This window comes from Seriola aureovittata, chromosome 8, assembly GCF_021018895.1.
Source record: "Seriola aureovittata isolate HTS-2021-v1 ecotype China chromosome 8, ASM2101889v1, whole genome shotgun sequence".
Taxonomy (NCBI): domain Eukaryota; kingdom Metazoa; phylum Chordata; class Actinopteri; order Carangiformes; family Carangidae; genus Seriola; species Seriola aureovittata.
In genome coordinates this window covers 180,001-207,055 of record NC_079371.1, presented here as the reverse complement: position 1 = coordinate 207,055, position 27,055 = coordinate 180,001, and the positions used below count along the sequence as shown (strand labels likewise).

The following is a 27,055-nucleotide window of genomic DNA, read 5'->3' as shown; positions in this document are numbered from 1 at the left end:
CATTTTGTCTTTTGTATAATGATTTTGTTGAAAGTTTTAAAGTTATAAACACTAAAAATAACATAAAGTAACAATAAATGCAAAATGTTAGGAAATAAAATTGTTTACATACTATCAACATAGCAGTTTGACAAGTTTTCCAAGGAAAAATAAACCTTTGACATCATCGCATTATAAAAATTTTGCGTAGATGAAAAGTGTTAGTATAGTGTAGTTGATGTAAACAGGGTAACTTAATGTTATTTAAGACTACTTTTATCAGCAGTCAACAAAATAATGAAGAATTCCACTGTGTTTAATTATGAAAAGTAAACAAAAAAAGATAAATTAGAAAATAGTATTACACATTGATTTCCATTTGTGGGTTTGGTGCACTTAATTCTGCTTGTTTTCAGATATTATTTTCTCTCTCTTCTGTGTCATATATCATCTCTTCTATGTGATATAAATGGGTATCATTATTCTGCCTTTCAACCAAGGATTAATAATTGAACACACAACACACTCCTGCCAACACACATTACCTGAACAATCAGAGTTCCAGCTGCTGCTCTGAGTTAGAATAGATGAGTGTATAGACAAGTTAGCCCAAGTTTGGAATTAGATACAAGTTGTAAATATTTTTTCACTAATTTATTTGATTGTCTGTCTCTGTAAAAACGTTTGTAAATGTATCATTTTGTTAAATCATAAATACTGAAAAAGTCTGTAATTATTCTGCGGGTCTTTAGACGCATTCGATTTAATTCGAACATGTTTTATTGTGACATCCCCGACCGGAAGTGTAGTGGAAAATTTCGTCGCCCTGACAATTCGGGGTTCTCCGTGGTGACTGAACCGAAGTTTGCCGAGTTTTTCCGTCACCTTTTTCGTCGCTGATTAAAACCAGCATTTTTTTGCGGCAGATGTTGAAACCTTTTCGTTGATGTTGTTCGTCGGGACGTTTCCAGGTCGCCGGAAGAACTTTTTTTAATCTTTTACAGCTGTTTTCAACGGCACCACTTAACGGAGACACGAAGTTCCTGAGCGGCTAACCCTGTGTAGCCGTTAGCGTCAGCAGTTAACTGTCTCACTGAGCGGAGGGGAAGCTAACCTCTCTCTGTTATCTGACGGTGACAGAGCTGCAACGACTCTTAGTTTTGTTTTTCGGCTTCTCTTCCGGGAACGTTTCCTTTTAATTTGACTGAACCTCAGCGGACAAAACTTTCAAACCACCTTCACCGAAAAATGGAACCCAAGAGAAGCAGCTAACGGTCGGTTAACGGGAGGAAGAACAGTGGGAAACAGTGAAAAACAGTTCATTTCTGGTCTTGAAGCTCTCACAGCGGCCGACTGAAGCAGCGCGTCCGGTGGGTTTAAAGTAGGCGAATCAGTCGGTCAGGATGCCCGGAGACTCCTCCGTCAACTTTAATCTCCTCCACCGGACATGTAAGCTGGTGGTGCTGCTGTGTTTCCTCCATATCTCTGTCACTGTCGTGTTCTACGTCCGCTCCCTGGACATCCGGTTCGCCTTCGTCCAGAACCAGCAGTCCAGTAACAATGCCACGCAGCGGAACCATCTCAGAAACACCGGGTTCACTTCCAGAGCCGAGCTGAAGAAGGCCGAGTCCAAGAGAGACGGACCTGAGGCAGAGCCGAGAGACGAACCGCAGCCCCCGCAACATCACCCGGAGGCGAAGCGGACAGAGGAGCCGGAGAAGAAGCTGCAGAAATGCCCTGAGACATCACCTCTGCTGGGTAAGACTGTCTCATTTCCTGCCTGAGAGTGAAGTCGTTTCATCTCAGAAATGTGAGGAGCTGTGGGGGTGAGAGAGGTTTCGTTTAAGGGGAAATCCAACCAGAGGCCGGTTCTTCTGTTTCACAGATGTTAAACAGTGACTGAAGGAGTCTCCATCAGAGGTGTTTCTGCAGCCTGTCATCACAGTTAAATAAACATCTTCATGACATCAGTGTTAAACTCTAAACCGTTTAATTTACTTTAAATGAGTTAAAACCAGCAGATAATTCTCACATGTGATTTAGAACAAATAATCACATCAATGATGAATCAATTATCAACAACAATGATTAGTCATTTTCTGTTGAATTATTGTCAGACTGCTCCCATCTCTTTATCCTGTTCAACCTTTGCTTCTTCAGTCATGAGAGACCTGGGGTTTACACAGCCTCACCTTTATATAGATAGGAAACATGTGAAATACTCAAAGTGTATTAGAAAGATTGGTCATTCAGTTTCTGTCATCTTTTTGTTCATGTGCAATTAAAATAGTGGAAGTTATTGTCTGTGGTCACTCCTCCACATGTTTGACCTCAGCTGTCTGAGCCTGATCACCCATTAATAACTCACTATAACCATTATAAACCAACACCAATAATTACTATAACCGTTATAAACCAACATTAATAACTGTCTATAACTGTTATAAACCAAGATTAATAACTGTCTATAACTCTTATAAACCAAGATTAATAACTGTCTATAACTGTTATAAACCAAGATTAATAACTGTCTATAACTCTTATAAACCAAGATTAATAACTGTCTATAACTCTTATAAACCAACATTAATAACTGTCTATAACTCTTATAAACCAAGATTAATAACTGTCTATAACTCTTATAAACCAAGATTAATAACTCACTATAACCATTATAAACCAACACTAATAATTACTATAACCGTTATAAACCAACATTAATAACTATCTATAACTGTTATAAGACCAACATTAACAACTGTCTATAACTGTTATAAACCAAAATTAATAATTCACTTTAACATTATAAACCAACATTAATAACTGTATAAAACCATTATAAACCAACATTAATAACTGTCTATAACCATTATAAGACCAACATTAAGAACTCTGTCTATAACAATTATAAACCAAAATTAATAATTCACTATAACATTATAAACCAACATTAATAACTGTCTATAACCGTTATAAGACCAACATTAATAACTGTCTATAACCATTATAAAACCAACATTAATAGCTCTGTTTATAACATTATAAACCAACATTAATAACTATCTATAACCGTTATAAGACCAACATTAATAGCTCTGTTTATAACATTATAAACCAACATTAATAACCCTGTTCCTCCACCAACACTTTCTGGTCTTGGCACGACTCAATGTCATTATGTCCACCTGTCCCGCCTGTCTCACCTGTCCCACTCTTCTCACCTGTCCCACTTGTCCCACCTGTCTCACCTGTCCCCCCTGTCTCACCTGTCCCACTTGTCTCACCTGTCCCATTTGTCCCACCTGTCTCACCTGTCCAACCGGTCCCGCCTGTCCCACTTGTCCCACTTGTCCCACCTGTCTCACCTGTCCCACTCTTCTCACCTGTCCAACCGGTCCCACCTGTCCCGCCTGTCCCACTTGTCCCACTTGTCCCACCTGTCTCACCTGTCCCACTCTTCTCACCTGTCCCACTTGTCCCGCCTGTCTCACCTGTCCCACTTGTCTCACCTGTCTCACCTGTCCGATTTGTCCCACCTGTGCCATCTGTCTCACCTGTCAAACCGGTCCCACCTGTCCCGCCTGTCTCACCTGTCCCACCTGTCTCACCTGTCCCGCCTGTCTGCAGCTCCACTGCTGTTTCAGTCAGTCTGTCAGGTGTTTAATGAGTTATTTAAATTTTGTTACACAAGCAGCAAATAAAGGATTTACATACAGATGGAAGTGAAACGGGGACCAGACAGAGACTGAATAGAGACCGAACAGAGACCAGAGACTGAACAGAGACCGAACACAGACCGAACACAGACCGAACAGAGACCAGAGACTGAACAGAGACCGAACACAGACCGAACAGAGACCAGAGACTGAACAGAGACCGAACACAGACCGAACACAGACCGAACAGAGACCAGAGACTGAACAGAGACCAGACAGAGACCAGAGACTGAACAGAGACCGAACACAGACCGAACAGAGACCAGAGACTGAACAGAGACCGAACACAGACCGAACACAGACCAGAGACTGAACAGAGACCGAACACAGACCGAACACAGACCGAACAGAGACCGAACAGAGACCAGAGACTGAACAGAGACCGAACACAGACCGAACACAGACCGAACAGAGACCAGAGACTGAACAGAGACCGAACACAGACCGAACACAGACCGAACAGAGACCGAACAGAGACCAGAGACTGAACAGAGACCGAACACAGACCGAACACAGACCGAACAGAGACCAGACAGAGACCAGAGACTGAACAGAGACCGAACAGAGACCGAACACAGACCGAACAGAGACCAGAGACTGAACAGAGACCGAACAGAGACCGAACACAAACCGAACAGAGACCGAACACAGACCGAACAGAGACCAGAGACTGAACAGAGACCGAACACAGACCGAACACAGACCGAACAGAGACCAGAGACTGAACAGAGACCAGACAGAGACCAGAGACTGAACAGAGACCGAACAGAGACCGAACACAAACCGAACAGAGACCGAACACAGACCGAACAGAGACCAGAGACTGAACAGAGACCGAACAGAGACCAGACACCGAACAGAGACTGAATAGAGACCGAACACAGACTGAACACAGACCGAACAGAGACCAGAGACTGAACAGAGACCGAACAGAGACCAGACAGAGACCAGAGACCGAACACAGACCGAACACAGACCGAACAGAGACCAGAGACCGGACAGAGACCAGACAGAGACCAGAGACCGAACAGAGACCAGAGACTGAATAGAGACTGAACAGAGACCAGACAGAGACCGAACAGAGACCAGAGACTGAACAGAGACCGAACAGAGACCAGACAGAGACCAGAGACCGAACAGAGATCGGACAGAGACCAGACAGAGACCAGAGACCGAACAGAGATCGGACAGAGACCAGAGACCGAACAGAGACCGAACAGAGACCGGACAGAGACCGGACAGAGACCAGAGACTGAACAGAGACCGAACAGAGACCGGACAGAGACCGGACAGAGACCGGACAGAGACCAGACAGAGACCAGACACCGAACAGAGACCGAACACAGACCGGACAGAGACCAGACAGAGACCAGAGACTGAACAGAGACCGAACAGAGACCGAACACAGACCGGACAGAGACCGGACAGAGACCAGAGACTGAACAGAGACCGAACAGAGACCGAACAGAGACCAGACAGAGACCAGACAGAGACCAGACAGAGACCAGAGACTGAACAGAGACCAGACAGAGACCAGAGACTGAACAGAGACCGAACAGAGACCAGACAGAGACCAGACAGAGACCAGAGACTGAACAGAGACCGAACAGAGACCAGACAGAGACCAGACAGAGACCAGAGACTGAACAGAGACCAGACAGAGACCAGAGACCAGACAGAGACCAGAGACCGAACAGAGACCGGACAGAGACCGGACAGAGACCAGAGACCGAACACAGACCGGACAGAGACCGGACAGAGACCAGAGACCGAACACAGACCGGACAGAGACCAGACAGAGACCAGAGACCGAACACAGACCGGACAGAGACCAGACAGAGACCAGAGACTGAACAGAGACCGAACAGAGACCGAACAGAGACCAGACAGAGACCAGAGACCGAACAGAGACCGAACACAGACCGGACAGAGACCAGACAGAGACCAGAGACTGAACAGAGACTGAACAGAGACCGAACAGAGACCAGACAGAGACCTAAAACAGGGAGACAGAAAGCCACACAAAATAACTGCATAACAATTAAAACATCAAACCAGAGTCCACCACAGTGTTGAGGGATTTGGGGGTTTTGGGGGTTTGGACAGTCTGGTCTCCGGATGTCACCATGGACTGAAGTGTAATATCTCCTCAGTAGAGCTACATCACACTGAGACACGCCTGTTTCCAGATGTCAGATTCTGAGCCAATCACAGCCTCAGTAGAAGATCCTCCTCCTCCTCTTCTTCGCTCTCAGCAGCTCTGACTTTGAGTCTTCCTCCAGTTCAGCGTGAGGGAGGGGTTAAAGCTGCAGACTGAAACTCTGCCCTCTGATTAGCTGTGGTGGATATACAGAGCCCAGCCAGCAGCAGCAGCTGACAGCGTTACGAGTCTCTGAGGAGACCGCCTGTAGAAAACCAGATGTTTGTGTTGGTGACTGAGACAGATGGTGTCTTCATTGTTTGAGGAGGATCAGCTAACAAGACAGGACTTTATTTATTTACAAAAAATGTTTATCATGTCAGCTCGCAGAACACTTCCCTCTATAATTTACAGACCTTACAGACAGAGAAGAATCAATTAATCCAACAGTTATTTTCTCCATAAATAATGTGACGTATTAAAAGTTTCTCTCAGTCAGATTTTGTTTCCTCAGGTAGACAACAGAAGAAGAGCTGAGGCCTCAGGGAACAGACGGAAATTTAAAACTGTAGAGTCAGTTACTACATCAGTTAATCTAATCATAATCGGCAACTATTTCTATTATATAATCAATTAGTTGTTCAGGTAATTAATAAGACACAGACTTGCTGTTCCCAAATCATTTGCTAACATCACTGTGGATTTTAATGAATTGTGACAAAAAGATCTTAGATATTAGATCAGTAATGATGATTGATTTTCTTTCAGTAGACTAATTAATAAATCAACTGATAGTTGGAGTCATAAAATATATCTCTAATATCACTGTGCAGTTTATGCAGGTTTGGACCTCTGTCTGCAGGTTTAGAAGCAGGTTTGGACCCTGCAGATTTGGAACCTGCAGGTTTAGACCCCAGGGTCCCAGATTTGGACCCTGCAGGTCTGATGTGGTTTCTCGAAGCGGCAGCATGAGGTGAAGCTGTGCTATTTCAGATCCTCGAGCTCATCTCAGTTTGATCAGTTTGTGTAACTTTGAGGTTCAGAGAAAGATGTTTGTTATCAGACTGATGGCCTGTTTCCTCAGCTGGGACCCCCCCCCCCCACCCCCCCCCCCCCCCCCCCCCCCCCCCCACTCCCCCATGTCTCTCAGCTCAGTCTGCTCTTAAAACCTCCAGACTGAACTCATCAGGTCAGAGTCTAGAGACACACGCAGTTTAATCTCAGTAAACCATTAAAATACTCAGATATTAAATGAGTCTGATGTGATGTCACATCTGGACTTCCTGGTCACATGGTCACTGCTTACACTCGTTAAAATAATAATAATAATAATAACAGCACGGCAGCTTTTATACAACCGTTCTACCAGGGCCATGTTCATTAACAGTAATAAGCAACAACAGATTATGATTTGTTTGTGCAGTTGGATTGTTGCTAAGCAACACAGACATTTTCCTGACCCGCACACTAGCTGCTACTTTTATGTAAATGTTGTTTTTGTGTAAATGTGTTTCCATTTATTGTGTATCCGTCGAAATAGTCAGGTGACACTCTGATCAGTCTGGACGCTGCTCCATTGTCCTCTGCTCTCTCACATGTTTCATAACTCAGTATGAATTCTCCTGTGGTCTCTTTGTGTCTATATTAAGAATCTCACCTGTGCCCCCCACTGCCAGGATCTCCCTCCAGCCCCTCATCAGATAGTTCCTGTAAGCAGAGTGATACATGTAGTTTAAAGTCCCAGTGCTGTCGTTCTCTCGATCAGCTCTCAGTGAACGCCTCTCGTCCATTCAGATCACTTGGTCTGGACTAACTATTGTCTAATGATGCTTGAATCCAGTCTGACCTTTGTATTTGTGAGACACTTAAATCATCTGATGAACTTCTGCTTCAGACTCACACACTGCACTAACGTGGTTTTCTTCTTCTGTGGTGTCAGTTCATGAACGGACTGATTGTGTGTGTGTCATGTTCATTGTTCTGGACCTTTTCAGCACGTTTATGACTGCACATTAACCTGGTTACTGTGTAACAAGTGTTCAACTTTACTACAGAGCGTGTTTAGATTCGCCTTGACTCTGTCAAGAGATTTTATTTAGACTCTTTATTTTGGTTTAAGTTACAGGTTTTAATGCTACTAACAGGAGTCCTGATCCCTCTGCACTCACTCTGTCCATGGGATGGACTCACATGAGGAAGTACGAGGAGACCCACCTCTGACAGTAACAGGTCTCAGGTTTCAGGCGTGTTACCTGGTGACTCTAATCCCATTGACAGTAAACTTGTTCATGGTTTACATGAAGATGTCGGGTAACTGCAGCTCACAGGTAACACTGTCCCCTCTGTGAAAGACCACATTCCTGTCACCCATTGCATGCTGGGAAAGACCTGACACCAGGAAGTAAAACAGGGGTGATCTGTGGTGGGTCCATGGTCACTCTGACTTTATACAAACAAGAGGAGTAAACATGAAGTCACATGACGGACAGTCATACTCTGACTGGACATCTGCGGTGATGTCATCTTGCATCATCAGAGTCAGGTGACTGACAGCAGGTCAGTCTGATGTGATCGATTGTCAATCAGCCTCATGTTGAATAAAAACACATACAGGTGAATCATTGTGAAGTCAGTGTTTCCCACACACTGATCGACCCTGAACGCCACATATTGATTTTCTGTTATTTACTGTTTCAAAGGGTAGTGTCTGATTGTAGACTGTTGACAGTATTGATCTGCACTCAGATCAGCTGTTTCATGTTCAGATCACAGCTCAGTTAAATATCAATCCTGTGGTTTCACACCGCCAACAAACCACCAGAATCCACCTGGAACCAGAATGAGAGGAGAACCTGACATGTTCATACAGAAACTGTCCTGCGCTGATGAAATACTATGAGACCTGGTTCTGAGTGATGTTTTGTGATGGACTGATTCATCATGGATCATATCTGATATTACTGATGACTGTGACTGATCTGAGCTCAGTGATGACGATTCTGTTCATGATCAATAACATTATATTCAGCTATGTGTTTAACGTCTGTGTGGAATCAGTTGTGGTTTACAGTCCACTGTGCAGCGGACATGTTGTGTTTACTGTGAATCCTGATCGAGGTTGTTGACCTGAGACCGGTCTCTGACTCCTCTCTCCTCAGTGTGTCCGTCAGAACAGAGCTGAGTGTGTCAATGATCTGTCTGGACTGACACCAGGAACATATTTGTGTGATTACACACTGAAAATCTGAAACTCTGAATCTCTGCTGGAGTGTGGAAACAGTTTCTTTCAGCCTCAGAACAAACCAAAGAACAGACTTTAACCCTTTAGCTCAACATGAGACACCTCACTGTTCTGGATTGATAGATGGCATTGGTATAAATGTTTCTGATCAGTTAGTGAAGTTTCTCATATCTCTTACTCTGATCATCAGTTTAAATTCATCTGAACACTGGAACCTGGTTCATGTTGTGTTATTACTAAATACTGGTTTATTCAGCAGCAGTTTGGGAACGACTGCTGGTTAACAGAACTGCTAACTGCTGGTTAACTGCTGGTTAACAGAGCAGAAGAGACTGAACTCTGGGTTAAGATGCAGTTAGAGGAGAGTTACCTGTTCACTTGTAGTTCACCTGTAGTGACTGTACCTGTGCTCCGTCCTCAGTGGGGCCTCTGCGGGTGGAGTTCAACACTCCGGTGACCCTGGAGCAGATAAAGAAGGACAACCCTGACCTGCAGCTGGGGGGGCGCTCCAGACCCAGAGACTGTGAGGCGCTGCAGAAAGTCGCCATCATCATCCCTTTCCGCAACCGAGAAGAACACCTGAAGTACTGGCTGTACTACCTGCACCCCATCCTGCACAGGCAGCAGCTCGACTACGGAGTCTACGTCATCAACCAGGTACAGTGTGATGTCACAGTGATGTCATCAGTATAAGTAGAGCTAATGTTAGAGATGTGATAATCACCTTTACTGACTGGACATGAAATCACTGGAGGACTGATGGCCTCTTCACCCAATCAGGTGGCTCCTTTCATGGTTTGTGTGATGTTTGCAATTAACAGGTTGATTAATTGGTTGATTGATTAATTGATAAATGGCTGCAGCTCTAAGATCTGGTCCTTGAAGACGTGAACGTTCCCAGGTCTTTAACCAGAGCCTTTGATCTGTCCATCCATCACACCTGACCTCAGGGTCACAGCAGGTGTGTTTATTAGAGGGTAAAGTCACACTGACGCACTTCTTCACAAAGTGACAGAACAGTATTGGCTGAGGGTGTGTCACTGAAAAGGTCCTGGAGACATCCTGGAAAAGTCTTGAAACCTGAGTCTGCAGAGTTGAATTAAGTCCATTGTTGAGGTGAAAAATGCATATCTGTTCAAACACACAGGGAGGGAGTGTTTGTGTGTGTGTGTGTGTGTGTGTGTGTGTGTGTGTGTGTGGTAATATGAGTATGTGGACGAGCTGCTGACGTCCACGTCTTATCAGCCTGAGCAGGAACACGACAGGAATGACTGCACTTATCTTTACAGGGGTTTATTGTTTTTAAAGTTGACTGGAAACAGGATGAACTGCTGTTTGTTGATCCGTGTTCTCTGCTGGTGTCGTCAGTGATAGAGCTGTCACCTCAGGACTGACTGCACCAATACTATACTACTACTTCTAATACTACTACTTCTAATACTACAACTTCAAATACTACTACTACTTTTAATAATACTACTTTTAATACTACTACTTCTACATCTAATACTACTACTACTACTACTACTACTTCTACTACTACTACTACCACTACTTCTAATACTACTACTTTTAATACTACTACTTCTAATAATACTACTACTTCCACTACTACTACTACTTCTAATAATACTACTACTTCTAATACTACCACTAGTTTTAATACTATTACTTCTACTACCACTACTTCTTATACTAGTACTTCTAATACTACTACTACTTCTAATACTACTACTTCTGATTCTGCTACTTCTAATAATACTACTACTTCTAATACTACTATTTCTCATTCTGCTACTTCAAATACTACTACTTCTAATAATACTACTACTTCTAATAATACTACTATTTCTAATATGACTACTACTAATACTACTACTTATAATACTACTACTACTTATAATAGTTGATAGTCAGATAATATTGCACATTACATCACAACACATTAAATTTAGCTTTATTAAAGGAAAAACATTTTATCATGGAGCATAAGCTTGATTTTATGTTTTGAACTGAAACTTGGTTAGACCAAGATAACAGTGCAGCTGTTCTTATTGAGTCAACCCCTCCCAACTTCAGTTTTATGAGTGAAGCTAGAGTGCATAAGAAAGGAGGTGGAGTTGCCATTTTGTTTAAGGATTCCCTCCAATGCAAACAGATGTCTTATGGAAACTTTGATTCTTTGGAATATGTTGCTCTTCAGTTGAATTCCTACTCTCGAGCTATATTTCTAAATATCTGCAGGCCACCTAAATACTGTGCTACCTTTTTTGATGACTTCACTGAACTGCTCTCTATAATTTGTAATGACTCCGACTGTGTAGTTATTGTTGGTGATTTTAACATCCATGTTGACAACTCCCAGGACAAAAGGACTAAAGAACTGTGTCATGTTCTTGATAACTATGGACTGACTCAGCATGTGACAGAGCCTACACATAACAAGGGGCACACTCCAAGGGTCTGAACACAAGGTTGTGGTGACTGATGTTGCTCTTTCTGATCATTCCTGTGTTTTCTTTGAGAGTGCTATCTCCTTGCACACAAATGTTCAAACAGAAGTAATCACAAAGCGGTATATCACTGAAAGCACCAGTGAAATATTTATTCAGGCTTTCTCTTCCACACCTGCCCTCTCTAGGGTCTCAGTCAATGAGCTTGTAGATAATTTCAGTTCTAAAATTACAATTGTTATTGATGCCATTGCACCCACTAAGGTGAAGGTTGTCTCTGGTAAGAAATGATCTCCATGGAGAAATGCCACACCTGTCGGAATGGAAAAAAGAGCGTTGAAAAGCTGAACGCAGGTGGCGAAAAACAAATGTCCAGGTTCATCATGACATCTATAAAGAGAGACTTGACATTTATAATTTGGAACTGAGAAATGCAAGGCGGTCCTTCTTCTCTGATATCGTTGGTTTGAATCCTACTTAAAGGACAGGGAGTTCTTTGTATCTATAGGTAATTACACATCTGAGCGGACAAAAATGACATGCTGAGTTCCCCAAGGCTCCATTCTGGGGCCTCTTTTGTTCAACATCTACATGCTCCCACGAAAACAACAAAATATGCTACCACAGTTATGCAGATGACACACAAATTTATATCATCATATCACCATATCACCAGGTGACTATGGTCCAATATAAGCACTGAGTAAGTGCATTGAACAAATCAACAATTGGATGTGCCAGAATTTTCTTCAATTAAACAAAGACAAAACTGAAATTGTTTTTGGAGCCAAGGAAGAACGATTAAATGTCAGCACTCAGCTCCAAACCAAGCCAGAAATCTTGGTGTAGTCATGGACTCAGACCTGAATTTCAAAAGCCACATTAAGACAATTATGAAGTCAGTGTACTGTCACCTTAAGAATATATCAAGAATTAAATGACTTATGTCCCAGCAGGGTTCGGAAAAACTTGTCCATGCATTTATCTTCAGTAGACTTGACTGTTGTGACGGTGTTTACACAGTTCTCCCTAAAATATCGATCAGACAGCTGCAGCTGCAGCTGATTCAGAACGATGCTGCTCGAGTCCTCACTGAGACCAAGAAAGTGGATCATATAACTCCAGTTCTCAGATCTTTACACTGGCTTCATGTCTGTCAATGAATTGATTTTAAAATACTGCTATTGGTTTATAAAGCACTGAATGGTTTAGGGCCAAAATACATTTCTGATCTACTGCTACATTATGAACCATCTAGACCTCTCGGGTCATCTGGGACAGGTCTGCTTTTCTATCCCCAGAGTAAACACTAAACATGGAGAAGCAGCGTTCAGTTTTTTGCTTCACATACGTATCTGGAACAAACTCCCAGAAAACTGCAGGTCTGCTGCAACTCTCAGGTCTTTTAAACCACAGCTGAAGACTTTTCTGTTTGCCACTGCCTTTTATTAAACCAAACTTGAGAGCTAATATCTTTACACTGAACTGTAACTTTTATTCTCCCGTTTTATCAGTCTTATTCATTTTAAGTTTCTTTTTATTTCCAAATTCAACACTTTTTAATTGTATTTATGTCTTTTACTTGTGTTGCTCTTATATTCTGTCTTGATGCCTTTTATGCTCTATGTAAAGCACTTTGAATTGCCTTGTTGTTGAAATGTGCTATATAAATAAACTTGCCTTGCCTTGCCTTGCCTTACTACTACTTCTAATAATACTACTACTTCTAATACTACTACTACTTCTGATAATACTACTTCTAATACTACCACGTTTAATAGTAGTACTTCTAATACTACTACTTCTAATAGTACTACTACTTGTTCTTTTACTCAAGTCCTAGATACAATATAACAGTGATGACCCCTCACATTTATCTGGAGGCCCTTTGGAGAGGCCCAGCCCTTAGGTTGGGAACCAGTGGACTGAACTGTCTAAGAGTATATGATGTAGGTAAATCAGCTACAACAGTCACAATGACTCAGGAAGTACTTTTACTATGATACTGTAACTGCAGGAAGTACTTTCACTCACAGTGCATTTCTCTGATGACTCATTTAGTTTAGTCTGTAGTTGATGTTTACCTGTGTGTCAGCTGCTGACAGTTACAGGTACAGGTGTACTTCACAGGTGTATCTGAGGAGCTGCACAGAGACTTCAGATCCTCTGAGACACTGTCTCAGACTCTGAACCACAGACCAACACGTTTTCACTAAATGTAAATGAGCTGCTCACAGACAGGAAGACACCTGACCTACCTGGCTCCTCATTTGACTGTCACACCTGTAACATGAAGGAGGAGTGTGGCGGCTCTGGTTTCAGTTTGTATCTGGTGACAGAGTATTGATATAATAATCAATAAATAGAGCACAGTCAGCTTCTATACACTGATAAAAGACCAGTGTTTAGAGCTGCAACCATTAGCTGCAACCAACTGATAGATTAGTCAATTGATCGATCAGGTTTTTGAATGGTCAAATGTCGATGGATTGAGAAAATCATCAGCAGATTCATTGTAAATGAAGGTGCTTGTTAGTTGTGGCTCTGCAGGTGAGAGACAGTCTGTAGGGATCTGATGGTAATGAGGATCTGAAGTCACCTGCAGCTGATTATTTCAGTTTTTTCAATATATCTGATCTATTGATCATCATCTATAACATAAAGCAGGAAGGTGACATCAGCTAAAAGTTAACAACCTACCACATCTGGATTTAGACCCTGATCCAGAGAGGATCTGGATTTGTAAATGATTCACTCCTCTCAGGGTCTTTGGCTTCAGGACTCAATCATCCAGATCCAGATCTGACCTGTGAGTGTGTGAGAGAAAGGTTTGTGTTTTAACAGCATGGACTGAATCAGGGGAGTCTGATCTGGATCAGGACCAAGAGGTTTTAGAGTTAACAGTGGTTCAGATCCTTATGTGTCTTAGATTTATACTGAAAGACTGATTATAATGAGTCAGCTGATCTGACACATGATCAAGATCCTGGATCAATAAACCAGTCTTCACTCTGTTAGTCTGGATTAGAGGAACCAGGTCTGACGAACAGGTTGGTTCAGGTCTGACTCTTCAAAATCAAAGCTCTAGGAGCAGATTAAGATCTGACTCTTCTTCTATTAACGTTTTCTTCTTCTCACAGCTGTGTGTGTGTGTGTGTGTGCGTGTGACTCTGACTCACAGTTGTTCTTCTCTCTCTTGTTTGTGTCCTCCTCTTCATCTTCCTCTTCCTCTTTTGTTTTAGTTTCCCCCTCACCCTGCCCCCCCCCCCCCTGCATGTCAGGCATTTCTGACCAATGGCTGTGGTCGGTGGATCTGCTGAGACCCGCCCCCTGCTCGGTCTCAGCCAGTAGCAGCTGGTGCGGAGGGTCGCTCTGGTAAACAGGTTCTTTCTGTCCTCTCTTCATCTGTTTCTCTTTGTTTCTGAACACAAACACAGTGTTCTACATATTTCAGTCTGAACTCACCTGTATGAACTCACCTGTCTGAGCTGGGAGGTCTCAGACTGTCTATGCTGCATTTCACTAACAGAAAGTTCCTTATGTTTCTGTGAAATGATTCGATTCAGTGGTAAACAGTAAAACATCATCTACACTCAGCAACAGAACAACACAACTGACTGAGTGTCACTGAGCTGTTCTCAGGTGATCTACCTGTGGAGAAATTTACCTGTAGCCTACAGTTTGTACAGGTGGAGCTCTGCTTATTTCAGGCTACATCCACATGACTACGTTTTAGTATTAAATCTCTTCTCCTACGTTTCCTCCTCCGTCGACACAACTTGAGTTTTCGAGCCCTGAAAACAGACTTTCAGAAACTCTGCTGCACCCGTTTTATTCTGAAAAACGTTTTATTTTGAAAGAAATTAGTTTTAAAATGAAAACGTGTTAGTGTAAACCTTTGTAAACGATGAGGTCGCACCCACTGTCTCTCCTGATTGGCTCTCATCAGCCTGGACTACCAGTGGTGAATACAACATGATAATGAATGCTACAGCTGTCTCTGCTGTTCCTCCTTCAGAGGATTTATTGCAGAGGAGACAATGTACTTCCTGTTTACACCGGCTCGCACATGCTCAGTGTTGGACAGCGGACAGTCATGTGATGTATCGTGTTTTCAGGTGTGTTAGTCTGGACGTAGTAGTGTGGACATGGCCGCAGTCACTGAGCAGGAGGATGTAACTGTAAACCCCAACATGTTTCATATAAAGTGACAGAAGGTTTGATCCATTAAACACCAGGTGTGTGTGTGTTTTACAGTGTGGATGAATGTTTTCATGTGTTTATATTGTGTCTCCAGCTGCTCCCTGGTGTCAGAGTCACTGATTATTGTTCTGTCTGATGTCAGAATGTTTTTATTGATATACCATCGATCAGAGGTTACCTGAGGTTGACTGAGAGAACAGCAGGAGAACATGAAGAACATGTTTTTCTTTTTTAAAGTATATTTTTGGGCTTTTTATGCCTTTAATGGACAGTATAGTGGAGAGTGACAGGAAACAGGGAGGCAGAGAGAGGGGGAATGACATGCAGCGAAAGGCCGTCCGATGCGGGATTCGAACCGGGGCGGACTGCAGCGAGGACTGTAGCCTCTACACATGGGGCGCCTGCTTAAACCACTACGCTACACGACGCCCCAAGAACATGTTTTTCACTCAGAAGATCTGCAACAGCCTCATATGACACTGTTTGTACTAATCAGTGATTGGATGAAACCAAGGATAACTTCAACCAATCAGATTCTGTTTGACCTCCAGTGGAGTCAGCTGTTCACACAGAACTGATGCTTCTACAGCTTCTACATTAACCTATTTAGACACGCCCCTTGCTGCCAGTAGCTTCTCCCCCAGAGGAAGCTGATTGGTCTGGATAGATGGATTCATGTTAAACTGCTGCATGCGTTCACTCTGCTCTGTCAGCCCTACAGGTAAACAGCTCCTCACACCTGAGAGCTTGTTGCAGGTGTCTGTTACCTAGCGACCTGAGGTGTGTTTACTGCAGTAACCTGATGAAGAGTTATCATCAGTTTCCTGTTTGTTCCTCAAAGACTTGCATCTGAAAACATCAAGTGTACACTTGTTCATGTGGGAGTTGCTGTGGGTGTGGTCATATAGACTGTACAAGGTGAAACAAGGGTCAAAAAACTTCTGAGAGTTCACAAATAATCCAGAGTGTAGAGGTAAACCTGCATCTGTACACCTGATAAATTATCAAATAAATGTGAATGTAGAGAAGATTAGTGATTAGATTAGGTCACAGACTCTTCACCTTTTCATCTGCTCCTGATGATCTGTCTCCTCCTGTCTGTTTGATCAAAGCTGAAGTTACACCTGAGTTCATCTGTGAAGAATTCTTCAGTAGGAACCATTGAGCTTAGAGACACAGACAGAGAAGGAACATGGTGAGAGACGGACCAACACACTGGTTGTGTCTGAAATCACTCCCTCCTCTCTGTCCAGGCAGGTGTGTGTAGAGGACTACATCACTTAATAAAACTTTCAGGCACTACTCGGCTCATCTTTTTCAGCACAAGTGCAATGCATGCCCAATACATTTCACAATGCATTGTTGGATACTGAGTTCACTATATAGGGTTTAATAAGTCTCACTATACATTCAGACAGCACTACAACACAGTGGACTCATTGTACAGTAACTACAGAGGGAGGAGGGAGTGAATTAAGACTCTGACTCTTTACATGAAACCTGATCAAACATGATGGGTCTTCAGAGAGTTGACTTAAAGCTGGAACAAGGACTTTAACGAGGACAGAGAGACGTGTTTGTTTTCACCTGATCATTTAAAATACACAAACTCTAACAGAATCACATTCTCATATCTTAACAACATGAAACCATCTGATTCAACACACACACACACACACACACACACACACACACAAACACACTCATGTCCCAGCTCTCAGCCTCTAATGTGATCACATGAGATTTTTATTCCTCTGTGTGTTTCACCATCAAACTCCGAAACCTGTCAGTCTTTACTCAGTGATCAATAAACCACAGGACAGGTCCATGTCTCTGATAAAGACAGGTCCATGTGACCAGAGGACATACTGACCTCAGTCTTTGTCTCTCAGGACGGAGACGAGATCTTTAACCGAGCCAAGCTTCTGAACGTGGGCTACATGGAAGCTCTGAAGGACTACGACTACAACTGCTTTGTCTTCAGTGACGTGGACCTGATCCCCATGGACGACCGCAACACCTACAGGTGTTTTGGCCAGCCCCGACACCTGTCTGTGTCTATGGACAAGTTCGGCTTCAGGTGAGACCACGTCTGCCTGTGTCTGTGTGTCTGTCTGTGTGTGTCTGTATGTGTGTGTCTGTGTTTGTCTGTGTGTGTCTGTCTGTGTGTATGTCTCTCTGTGTCTGTGTGTCTGTCTGTGTGTGTCTGTATGTGTGTGTGTGTGTTTGTCTGCGTATCTGTGTCTGTGTATCTGTCTCTGTGTGTCTGTCTGTGTGTGTCTGTGTTTGTCTGCGTGTGTCTGTCTGTGTGTATGTCTCTCTGTGTCTGTGTGTCTGTGTGTGTCTGTATGTGTGTGTGTGTGTTTGTCTGTGTGTATGTCTCTCTGTGTCTGTGTGTCTGTCTGTGTGTGTCTGTATGTGTGTGTGTGTGTCTGTCTGTGTGTATGTCTCTCTGTGTCTGAGTGTCTGTGTGTGTCTGTATGTGTGTGTGTGTGTTTGTCTGCGTATCTGTGTCTGTGTATCTGTCTCTGTGTGTCTGTCTGTGTGTGTGTCTGTATGTGTGTGTGTGTGTTTGTCTGTGTGTTTGTCTGTCTGTCTGTCCGTCTGTGTGTCTGTCTGTGTGTGTCTGTATGTGTGTGTGTGTGTGTTGTCTGCGTATCTGTGTCTGTGTATCTGTCTCTGTGTGTCTGTCTGTGTGTGTCTGTGTTTGTCTGTGTGTATCTGTCTGTGTGTATGTCTCTCTGTGTCTGTATGTCTGTCTGTGTGTGTGTGTTTGTCTGTCTGTCTGTCTGTCTGTCCGTCTGTGTAGCTGCCTCTCTGTGTCTGTGTGTGTCTGTCTGTGTGTCTGTTTGTATATATGTCGCTCTGTGTCTGTTTGTCTGTCTGTGTCTCTGTCTCTGTGTCTGTCTGTGTATCTGTCTCTCTGTGCCTGTGCGTGTCTGTGTTTGTCTGTGTGTGTCTGTCTTTGTCTCTGTCTGTCTGTCTGTGTATCTGTGTCTGTGTATCTGTCTGTGTGTCTGTCTGTGTGTGTCTGTGTTTGTCTGTGTGTTGTCTGTGTGTATGTCTCTCTGTGTCTGTGTGTCTGTGTGTGTCTGTATGTGTGTGTGTGTGTTTGTCTGCGTATCTGTGTCTGTGTATCTGTCTCTGTGTGTCTGTCTGTGTGTGTCTGTGTTTGTCTGTGTGTGTCTGTCTGTGTGTATGTCTCTCTGTGTCTGTATGTCTGTCTGTGTGTGTGTGTTTGTCTGTCTGTCTGTCTGTCTGTCTGTCCGTCTGTGTAGCTGCCTCTCTGTGTCTGTGTGTGTCTGTCTGTGTGTCTGTTTGTATATATGTCGCTCTGTGTCTGTCTGTCTGTGTCTCTCTGTGCCTGTCTGTCTGTCTGTGTATCTGTCTGTCTGTGTATCTGTCTCTCTGTGCCTGTGCGTGTCTGTGTTTGTCTGTGTGTGTCTGTCTTTGTCTCTGTCTGTCTGTCTGTCTGTGTATCTGTCTCTCTATGTCTGTGTCTGTCTGTCTGTCTGTGTCTCTCTGTGCCTGTCTGTCCGTCTGTGTGTCTGTCTGTGTTTGTGTATCGGTCTCTGTGTCTGTGTGTGTGTCTGGCTCAGTTGTAGATATTACATGTGGATGTGAACTCTGACAGCAGCTCTGTGTTGACCTTTGACCTCAGGTTCACCATTATTGATCTGATTGATTTTGATCTTTAATGATTAAAAACAATAATAATAATAAGCAGTGTGTTTGTACACTGACTGAAAACACACAAACAAACAAAAACAAGATTTAAAGTTTAAACAGCTTCACATACGTGAAAGAAACAAACAGACGAAAGACAAACAGATGATTGTATTGATCATATTGATAGTATGGGCTACACAGTATTGGTTCATCCTCAGGATTATTCCACAGGTTCACTCCCAATATTGATCAGGATCAGACACAGCTGCACATGTGACTGGAGGTAAAAAAACTAGAGAGGTAAACTGATAATCAATCAGTTCAGCTTCGTAACATTGATAACTGTATTACCTGTACCACCTGTCAGTCTGTCACCATGGTAACACAGGTCCTCTCTCTCTGTCAGCAGCAGTTTGTCCTGTACTTCAGTGACTCTGCTGATGATGGAGCATCACTCACAGTGAACACTTAAATACTGCAGTACCCATGAGCCTCAGCTGCTGTTACCATGGAGAAAAAGAATTCAAGACTCTGTAGTTACAGTCAAGGACAAACATGTCACCATGGTTACTGAATTCACAGCTGCAGATTGTGAAGCTATATTTGGCTTTCACCTGCTCTGTGATTGGCTGTTGGTCAGTGAAATGCACTCTGGGAGTGGTAGTTGACTTCCCCCTCAGCTGTCTGTTGACAGCAGGGACCAGCAGAATCTGACAGACCTGTAGTCAGCACACAGTCTTCCTGTAGCCTCTGAACCACATCCCGGCTCAGAGGACCTGAAACCACCTGGTGGTCTCAGTTCCCAGACCAGATCTCCAGACCGGATGTTACACAGACACACGGAGGTCTGGTCATGTGACAGTGCAGCTCAGGTACAGGTGAGTCAGTGTGCAGGTACAACAGGGTCATTAACTGTCTCAGTGTGGACCAGCTGCAGCTGGATGACCACGATGATGATGACAATGATGATGTCACATGAGTTCTGGGTGGGTCCTCTGGGGCTTCAAGTTCACTTCCTGTCATGAGGGACAGGGTGTTTGTTCAGATATTGCTGACAGAGACACCACAGAGGAAGAGATCTGCTCTGACATGCCACCATCTGCCTGACTCCTCACTTCCTGTTTCCTGTTCACACACACACACACACACACACACACACACACACACACACTTGCACTAAGACTTTCTGAACCGACAAACAACCCTGTGAAGTTGGGAGAACTAAATGACCTCACACTGTTCAGTTGGAGTTTGTCCCTTCACTTCCTGTTGTGAGTTGGTCTGATGAGGTCAAAGACTGGAAACAGCTAACGTAGCTTAGCATATAAACTGGACTGGTTAATGTGCTTCCATCAAGGCAGGGTGATAGACTCTACTCTGATCTACTGAACTCTGAACTCTACTCTCTGTCTGCACAGCAGCTCTACACATATAACACATTAATGTGTTTATAACGTGTGTGTGTGTGTGTGTGTGTGTGTGTGTGTGTGTGTGTGTCCTGCAGGTTGCCCTATAATCAGTATTTTGGTGGAGTTTCTTCAATGAGTAAAGAACAGTATCTGAAGATCAACGGCTTCCCCAACAACTACTGGGGCTGGGGAGGAGAGGATGACGACATCTACAACAGGTATACACCTCTGACCTTCACCTGACCTCTGACCTCCTCTGACTTAAGAACAGATTCATACATGAGACAAACCAGCAGCTTCACTTTCATCAGTCTTGTTTGACTGTATAATCCGGGTCTTATTGTGATGTCATTGTGATGTCATCGTGTTTCCTGTTTTGTTTCAGGTTGGCGTCTAAAGGCATGTCCATCTCCAGACCAAGTGGCGAGGTGGGAAAGTGTCGGATGATCCGACACCAGAGAGACAAACAGAACGAGCCGAACCCTCAGAGGTAAGTCAATCAGCTGGTCCTGGTTGGAGGATCAGCTGATCAGAACATGAGACTTCAGGAGGTTCAGGATCAGGACAGATCTGTTCTAAAGGATTGTGTTTGTCCTGCAGGTTTGACCGGATCGCTCACACCAGAGAGACGATGCACAAAGACGGGATCAACTCTCTGTCCTACAGAGTCGTGAAGATCGACAAATTTGACCTGTTCACTCAGATCACAGTGGACGTGGGGAAGCCGTGACCAGGAGGTCATGTGACTGGACCAGGAGAGTGACGCTGCCTCTGACACTTGAATCTCTCAGTTCTGGTCTGGAGGACCAGACGTGCTGGACTCATCCTTTCTGCTGTTTTCTGTCATTTTTCCTGAGACTGAAGGTCTGTGTTTTTCTCTGTGGGTCCTCGACGACTCATCTCTGATTGGACGCTCACTGTTACCAATGGGCTGTCTCCATTTGTCAGACGCTGCTGCTGTGAAGCATCCTGAACGAGCCTTTTATTTTGAAAATCAGACAATCAGAGCAGCACCATCAGGACTGCTGGGTCACATGGTCCAGGCTTTACTGGTCGGGGATTCTGGGTATCGAGCAGGGCGGTTTAGATCTGGTCTGACCCTGATACTGGTTCTGTTTAGTGATCCCGATTCTGTTGATGTGGTTCTGAACTCATGGTCCACTTAAAGAGACCTGATCCAGGGTCAGAGACAAACAGCAGCAGGTTAGAGTGGACTAAACTGACCCTGTGGAAAACAATCCCAGTGATCCGGATCACTGAGTCACTGCACTGATCTGGAGACTGAAGCTACTTTCACGAACTGACAGCTGGTACATGATGTCACATGATGTCAGTCTGACTCTGTGACCAGCGTTAGTGTTAGCGTTAGCATTAGAAAATTCAAACTTTACAGAAACTGATCAAGGATCAGAACCAGATCTAAACACCCAGTCTGATAGAGAGTGTGTGTGTGTGTGTGTATGTGTGAGAGAGAGAGAGAGTGTGTGTGTGATCGGTCCCTCAATTAATGATGAAACGAGATCAGCTTCAAACCAAAAAGTCTGTTAATGATTATGTTGATTATTGATTGATCAGCTGACAACGTTCAGTTAATTGATCAGTTATCAGTTTAGTCTGTGAAATGCCATCATATAAAATCATCATGAGATGACCAAAAATCGATCAGAATTATTGATTGATTCATCGATTGTACAAATGGCTGCAGATTCATCTTCAGCTCTACATCCAGTTTTGATTTGATTTGATTTGATTTGATTTGATTTGATTTGATTGATTGATTGAATGATTGACTGATTGTATCTCTAAGTGTCCTTATAAGAGCTGTTGGAACCAAAGTCTTTATTTAAAGTGAATGTGATCAGCTGACAGCTCGTTATTGATCCAGTCTAAGCAAAACAAATATCCACCATTTACATGAAACAATCAGTGTGTGTGTGTGTGTGTGTGTGTGTGATCATGATGCTGTTGTCTCTGTGTCGACAGGTTTGTTTGTTTCAGACCAAAACTTGATTCTTTGTAAAGTGAATAAATCACCTTTGTATGTGCCTTAAATCAGCCCAGTGTAACTGTTGAACTGGTGGAGGGAACCAGTCGGTGTAAAAATGTGATGAGGTCTGTTTGTGGATCTGGGTCTCAATAAATCCAGTTTGATGTTTGTGATGTTTGTTGTTTGTTTTTTAATGAGGGAGGAGGAGGAGTTCAACTGAAACTCAAATCACATATTTCAGATATTTATGGGTTTGTCTGAGTCTAGATCTTCCTCCAAAAAAAGATACTGTCAACCAAACGGTTTATTAACATATAAGATCTGGATTTATTATATAAAAACTTCATACTATTGTAAGTCGAAAAAATCAGTGTATAGTAATGCAAAAATGTCATAGTATAGTAAGTCATAAACAAATCATGTTAGAGTAATGCAAAAAAGTCATAATACAGTAAGGCATAAAAACATCTTGGTAAAGTAAGTAATAAAAAGCCATAATATAGTAAGGCATAAAAGGTCATAGGATAGTAAGTTAAAAAAAAGTACTATAGTAAGTCCAACAAATCAAAAAATTATAGTCATAGCATAGTAAGGCATAAAAAGTCATAGTATGGTAAGGTATAAAAAATCATATTATAGTAAGGCATAAAAAGTAATTATAGTAAGTCATAAAGAAATCTTATTAGAGCAATGCCAAAAAGTATCAATAATACAATGAGGCATAAAAAAGTCTTAGTCAAGTTAGTCATAAAAAGTCATATTCAGTAAGGAATAAAAAAGTCTTAGTAAAGCAAGTCATAAAAATCATAGTATAGTAAGTGTTAAGAAAATTAAGCCAAAAAGTCACAACATATTGAGGGCAAACATTTTTTGTAGTGTAGGGAATAAAAGTCTTAGTACAGTAAGGTAAAAAAAGTCATAGTATATTGAGTCATAAATAGTTATATTATAGTAAGTCCAAAAAATCATAATATAGTAAGGCATAAAAAGTGATAGTATACTGAAGAAAAAGTCATGGTAAGGCAGAAAAGTCATAAAAAGTCATAGTATAGTAAGGCATAAATATATAATACAGATATAAAATAAAATAAATATAAAAAAATATAATATACAGTGGAAAGTTGAAACTGAAGAAACAATGAAACAACATAAAAAATACTGTCACAAAAAAAAGACATGAAGACATAATCTCAGGTTTGACACTGAACAACACAAAGAATATCTAAATTAAATAATATTGTTTTTTTAATGCTGGTGTTTAATTTTTCCGATTTGTCATATTATATCAGGACTGGTGTTTTTGTTGTGGCTGATCTGAGTCTGTGACAATAAAACTTTTTAATGTCAGTTTACTTTTTCAGTTCAGGTTTCATTTTCAATGTCAAAATGTTACTGTCACTGTTCTAGACCTGTCCAGGTCCAGGTGTTTGTTCCACACTGTGAAACCAGAACGATCTGATCCAGATTCACCTCCTGTCTCTGTCATCAGCTCCAGTTTATGAAATGTGGTTCAGGACCTGGTCCACAGTCCAGATCAGTCCAGTGGAGAAATGTTATTTTCATAATCAGACATAACAAGGAATAAGCTGTAAAACCGTGATTGATTATTGAACCTAATCATTGATTACTCATCCTAATCAATTCCAAACATCTGATCAGAGAATGTCTGGTTTATTAAAACCTGGATCAAGTTAATTTCTCTGTTGATCAACTGATCAATCACCTTCAGATCTATAGACAGAAAACTTTGACCTTTGCTCAGGTAATTCACAGGTGAGTCCAGCTCTTAACGAGAAGTGACAGCCAATCAACAGAGAGAACAGACACATGGTATTAAACTGTTTATTACAAATATAAAGAAACCAGAAGATTCATCAGAGCAGCTGACAAACAAACAAACAAACAAACAGGAAGCTGCTCTAGTCACCAGGCTCCTCCTCCTCCAGGTGACACCTGATTTTACTGATCAAGATGTCTCCAGGATCAAACATCAGCTGTACACACACACACACACACACACACACATAGAAAAACATCTGAAAAGTAAAGCTTCAAACTCTGCAGCCGTTTGAATGTTTAAGCATTTTATTCTCTGTGACTCATGTCGACTTGATTTACAGGGTTTAAAACCTGGACCTGAGGTGGAACAGAGACCACTTCTCTACTCTTTCTCCAGAGCTCTCTATCTCATGACCTTCCTCAGCTCTCATCATTTGAGTCATTTCTGTCATGTGATAAACAACATTAGAAGGAAAGTAATTGGATCAGAATCTGGATCAGAACCAATCCAGAACTATAGGGAAACCAGGTCTGATGTGAGATGGACTTGACTCAGGTCCAGGACTGTGGAGTCTTTAAATACAGAGATAAAACTGACAGAATCTGTTACTGTATGTGTCAACACAAACTCTGCTCTGATTGGCTGAAGGTGGCCAATCACTGAGCGGTTTATCACAGATGTGAAAGAGTTGTTCCTTTAATCATAACTCTGTGACCACACCCAGTAGTGAGGTCACAGGATCCTGGAGTACAGTGTGACATCACTGGAGCCAGGCGAAACATTCACAGGAGGATCAAACTTCCTCTAATCACCCACAGCAGGTGGTCTGATGTGGTTTGATGTGGTCTACAGCGCCCCCTGTTTGACCCTCCTGAACAGCTCCCGTCTCTGGGGGGCTGTCATGGTGTCACAGCTCTGCAGCAGGTTTGCGATGATCAGGGTCTGCTGGACGCTGGAGGACCGGACCCACAGACGCCCGTTCATCCCCACCACCAGCTCACAGGGGAACAGCTGGTCCAGATCAGACCGGATCTCACTGTGGGGGGACAGCAGTCTGGGGTGGGGGGGCATGATGACATGATCCCAGATTTAATAACTTGAATCACTCATCAACAAACCAACAAATATCTGACTCTACAGAACCAACTTTATCATTGATCATATATTGATTATGTTTAATATTTCATGTCAAGACTCTTTAAAATGATGATGATGTTGGTGGTGTCATTACCTCCTCACCAGTCCCAGAGAGACTCTGAAGAGCAGCCCGCCTCCTCCGAACACTCCCATCCCATTGGCCCGTCCTGAACTGTCGATACAGACCAGCTCTGGCTCCATGTCCTTATTGGCTATAATGAACTGAGCAAACACCAGGTCCCCCACCTGCACAGGTAACGCAGAGGGAGGGGTTATACACAGAGGGAGGGTTTGGACACAGGTAACAGAGGGAGGGGTTACCTACTCCTGTCCTCATGTCTCACCTGGACGTTGGGTCTGTTCCTCTTGGTGGCTCCCTCAAACGCCAGGTAGGACAGAGACGCCTGTTCACTTCCTCCGAAGTCCACCTTGAAGATGTCACCTGACTTGGTGGTGACGATGCCGATGACTGTCTCGCCTTTAGCGGGGACATACTGAGGACAAAAAGACAGACTCAGTTCCCAGCATGCACTGCTCCATCACCTGTCTCCTCTTATTAGTGTCTTTCCTGCAGTTTTCTGTCTGAGCTGCTGAACTCGTGTTAATCCAAGACACGTTTCACCATAAATCTATGTTAGCTTTTGTTAGCTAGCTGTGTTATCTGTTAGCTTCTGTTAGCTAGCTGTGTTAACTGTTAGCTGGCTCTGTTAACTGTTAGCTAGCTGTGTTAACTGTTAGCTTCTGTTAGCTAGCTGTGTTAACTGTTCGCTGGCTCTGTTAACTGTTAGCTAGCTGTGTTAACTGTTAGCTTCTGTTAGCTAGCTGTGTTAACTGTTAGCTTCTGTTAGCTAGCTGTGTTAACTGTTAGCTTTCGGTGATTCAGCTGCAGCTCTCTGGCGGAAGTTTACCGACACAGAGTGTGAACTTCATCTTTGGTTTGAATTCAGTCCGAGAATCTTAGAACATGGCCCGCGCTGTCGTACCGACGGGAAAAGCTTAATCTGCGTGTTTTGGGAACGGGGTTCTGAATGTTCAACCAGGACTCACCCTCCGCTGCTGGGAATCGATCCAGAACACGTTCGGCTGTTTGTGTCGCAGGACGCCGCTTTTACAGACCACCAGCCGGTCTCCGCTCCGCCTCAGACCCGGACCACAAACCACTTTCTCCGGTTTAACGTGGTCCGTCAGAGAGATGGTGTCGTCGGTCTCACAGGAGAACTCGTCTCCCGGCAACAGAACCTCCCCAACTCTGACCATAAGAGTGGAAAACATCGGGACGGTTCACACACGTGTTTTTATTGATGCTCGACGGACTGAAATAAAGGTGACACAGAGGAAGCA

The 27,055-nt window shown here is 43.1% G+C and overlaps 2 protein-coding genes across 2 annotated transcripts in view; one reads left to right on the top strand and one right to left on the bottom strand.

Moving 5' to 3' along the window:
* Positions 1–770: 770 nt before the first annotated feature.
* On the top strand, positions 771–22,970 carry b4galt1l (DP-Gal:betaGlcNAc beta 1,4- galactosyltransferase, polypeptide 1, like). The gene is made up of 6 exons (XM_056383226.1): positions 771–1,737; positions 9,498–9,733; positions 17,625–17,812; positions 20,906–21,028; positions 21,196–21,300; positions 21,411–22,970. The coding sequence occupies exons 1-6, from the start codon at positions 1,383–1,385 to the stop codon at positions 21,538–21,540; spliced, it is 1,137 nt and encodes a 378-aa protein (XP_056239201.1). The 5' UTR covers positions 771–1,382; the 3' UTR covers positions 21,541–22,970.
* A 1,653-nt stretch (positions 22,971–24,623) lies between these two features.
* Positions 24,624–27,055, bottom strand: part of exosc3 (exosome component 3) — a 2,476-nt gene continuing 44 nt past the window's right edge. The window contains exons 1-4 of the mRNA XM_056381971.1: positions 26,762–27,055; positions 26,059–26,208; positions 25,809–25,960; positions 24,624–25,631 (exon numbers count right to left, since the gene is read on the bottom strand). The exon at positions 26,762–27,055 is cut by the window's right edge and continues 44 nt beyond it. Coding sequence (XP_056237946.1) covers positions 25,424–25,631; positions 25,809–25,960; positions 26,059–26,208; positions 26,762–26,986 — 735 coding nt within the window. The 5' untranslated portion in view covers positions 26,987–27,055 and the 3' untranslated portion in view covers positions 24,624–25,423. The remainder of the gene's footprint in view (positions 25,632–25,808; positions 25,961–26,058; positions 26,209–26,761) is intronic.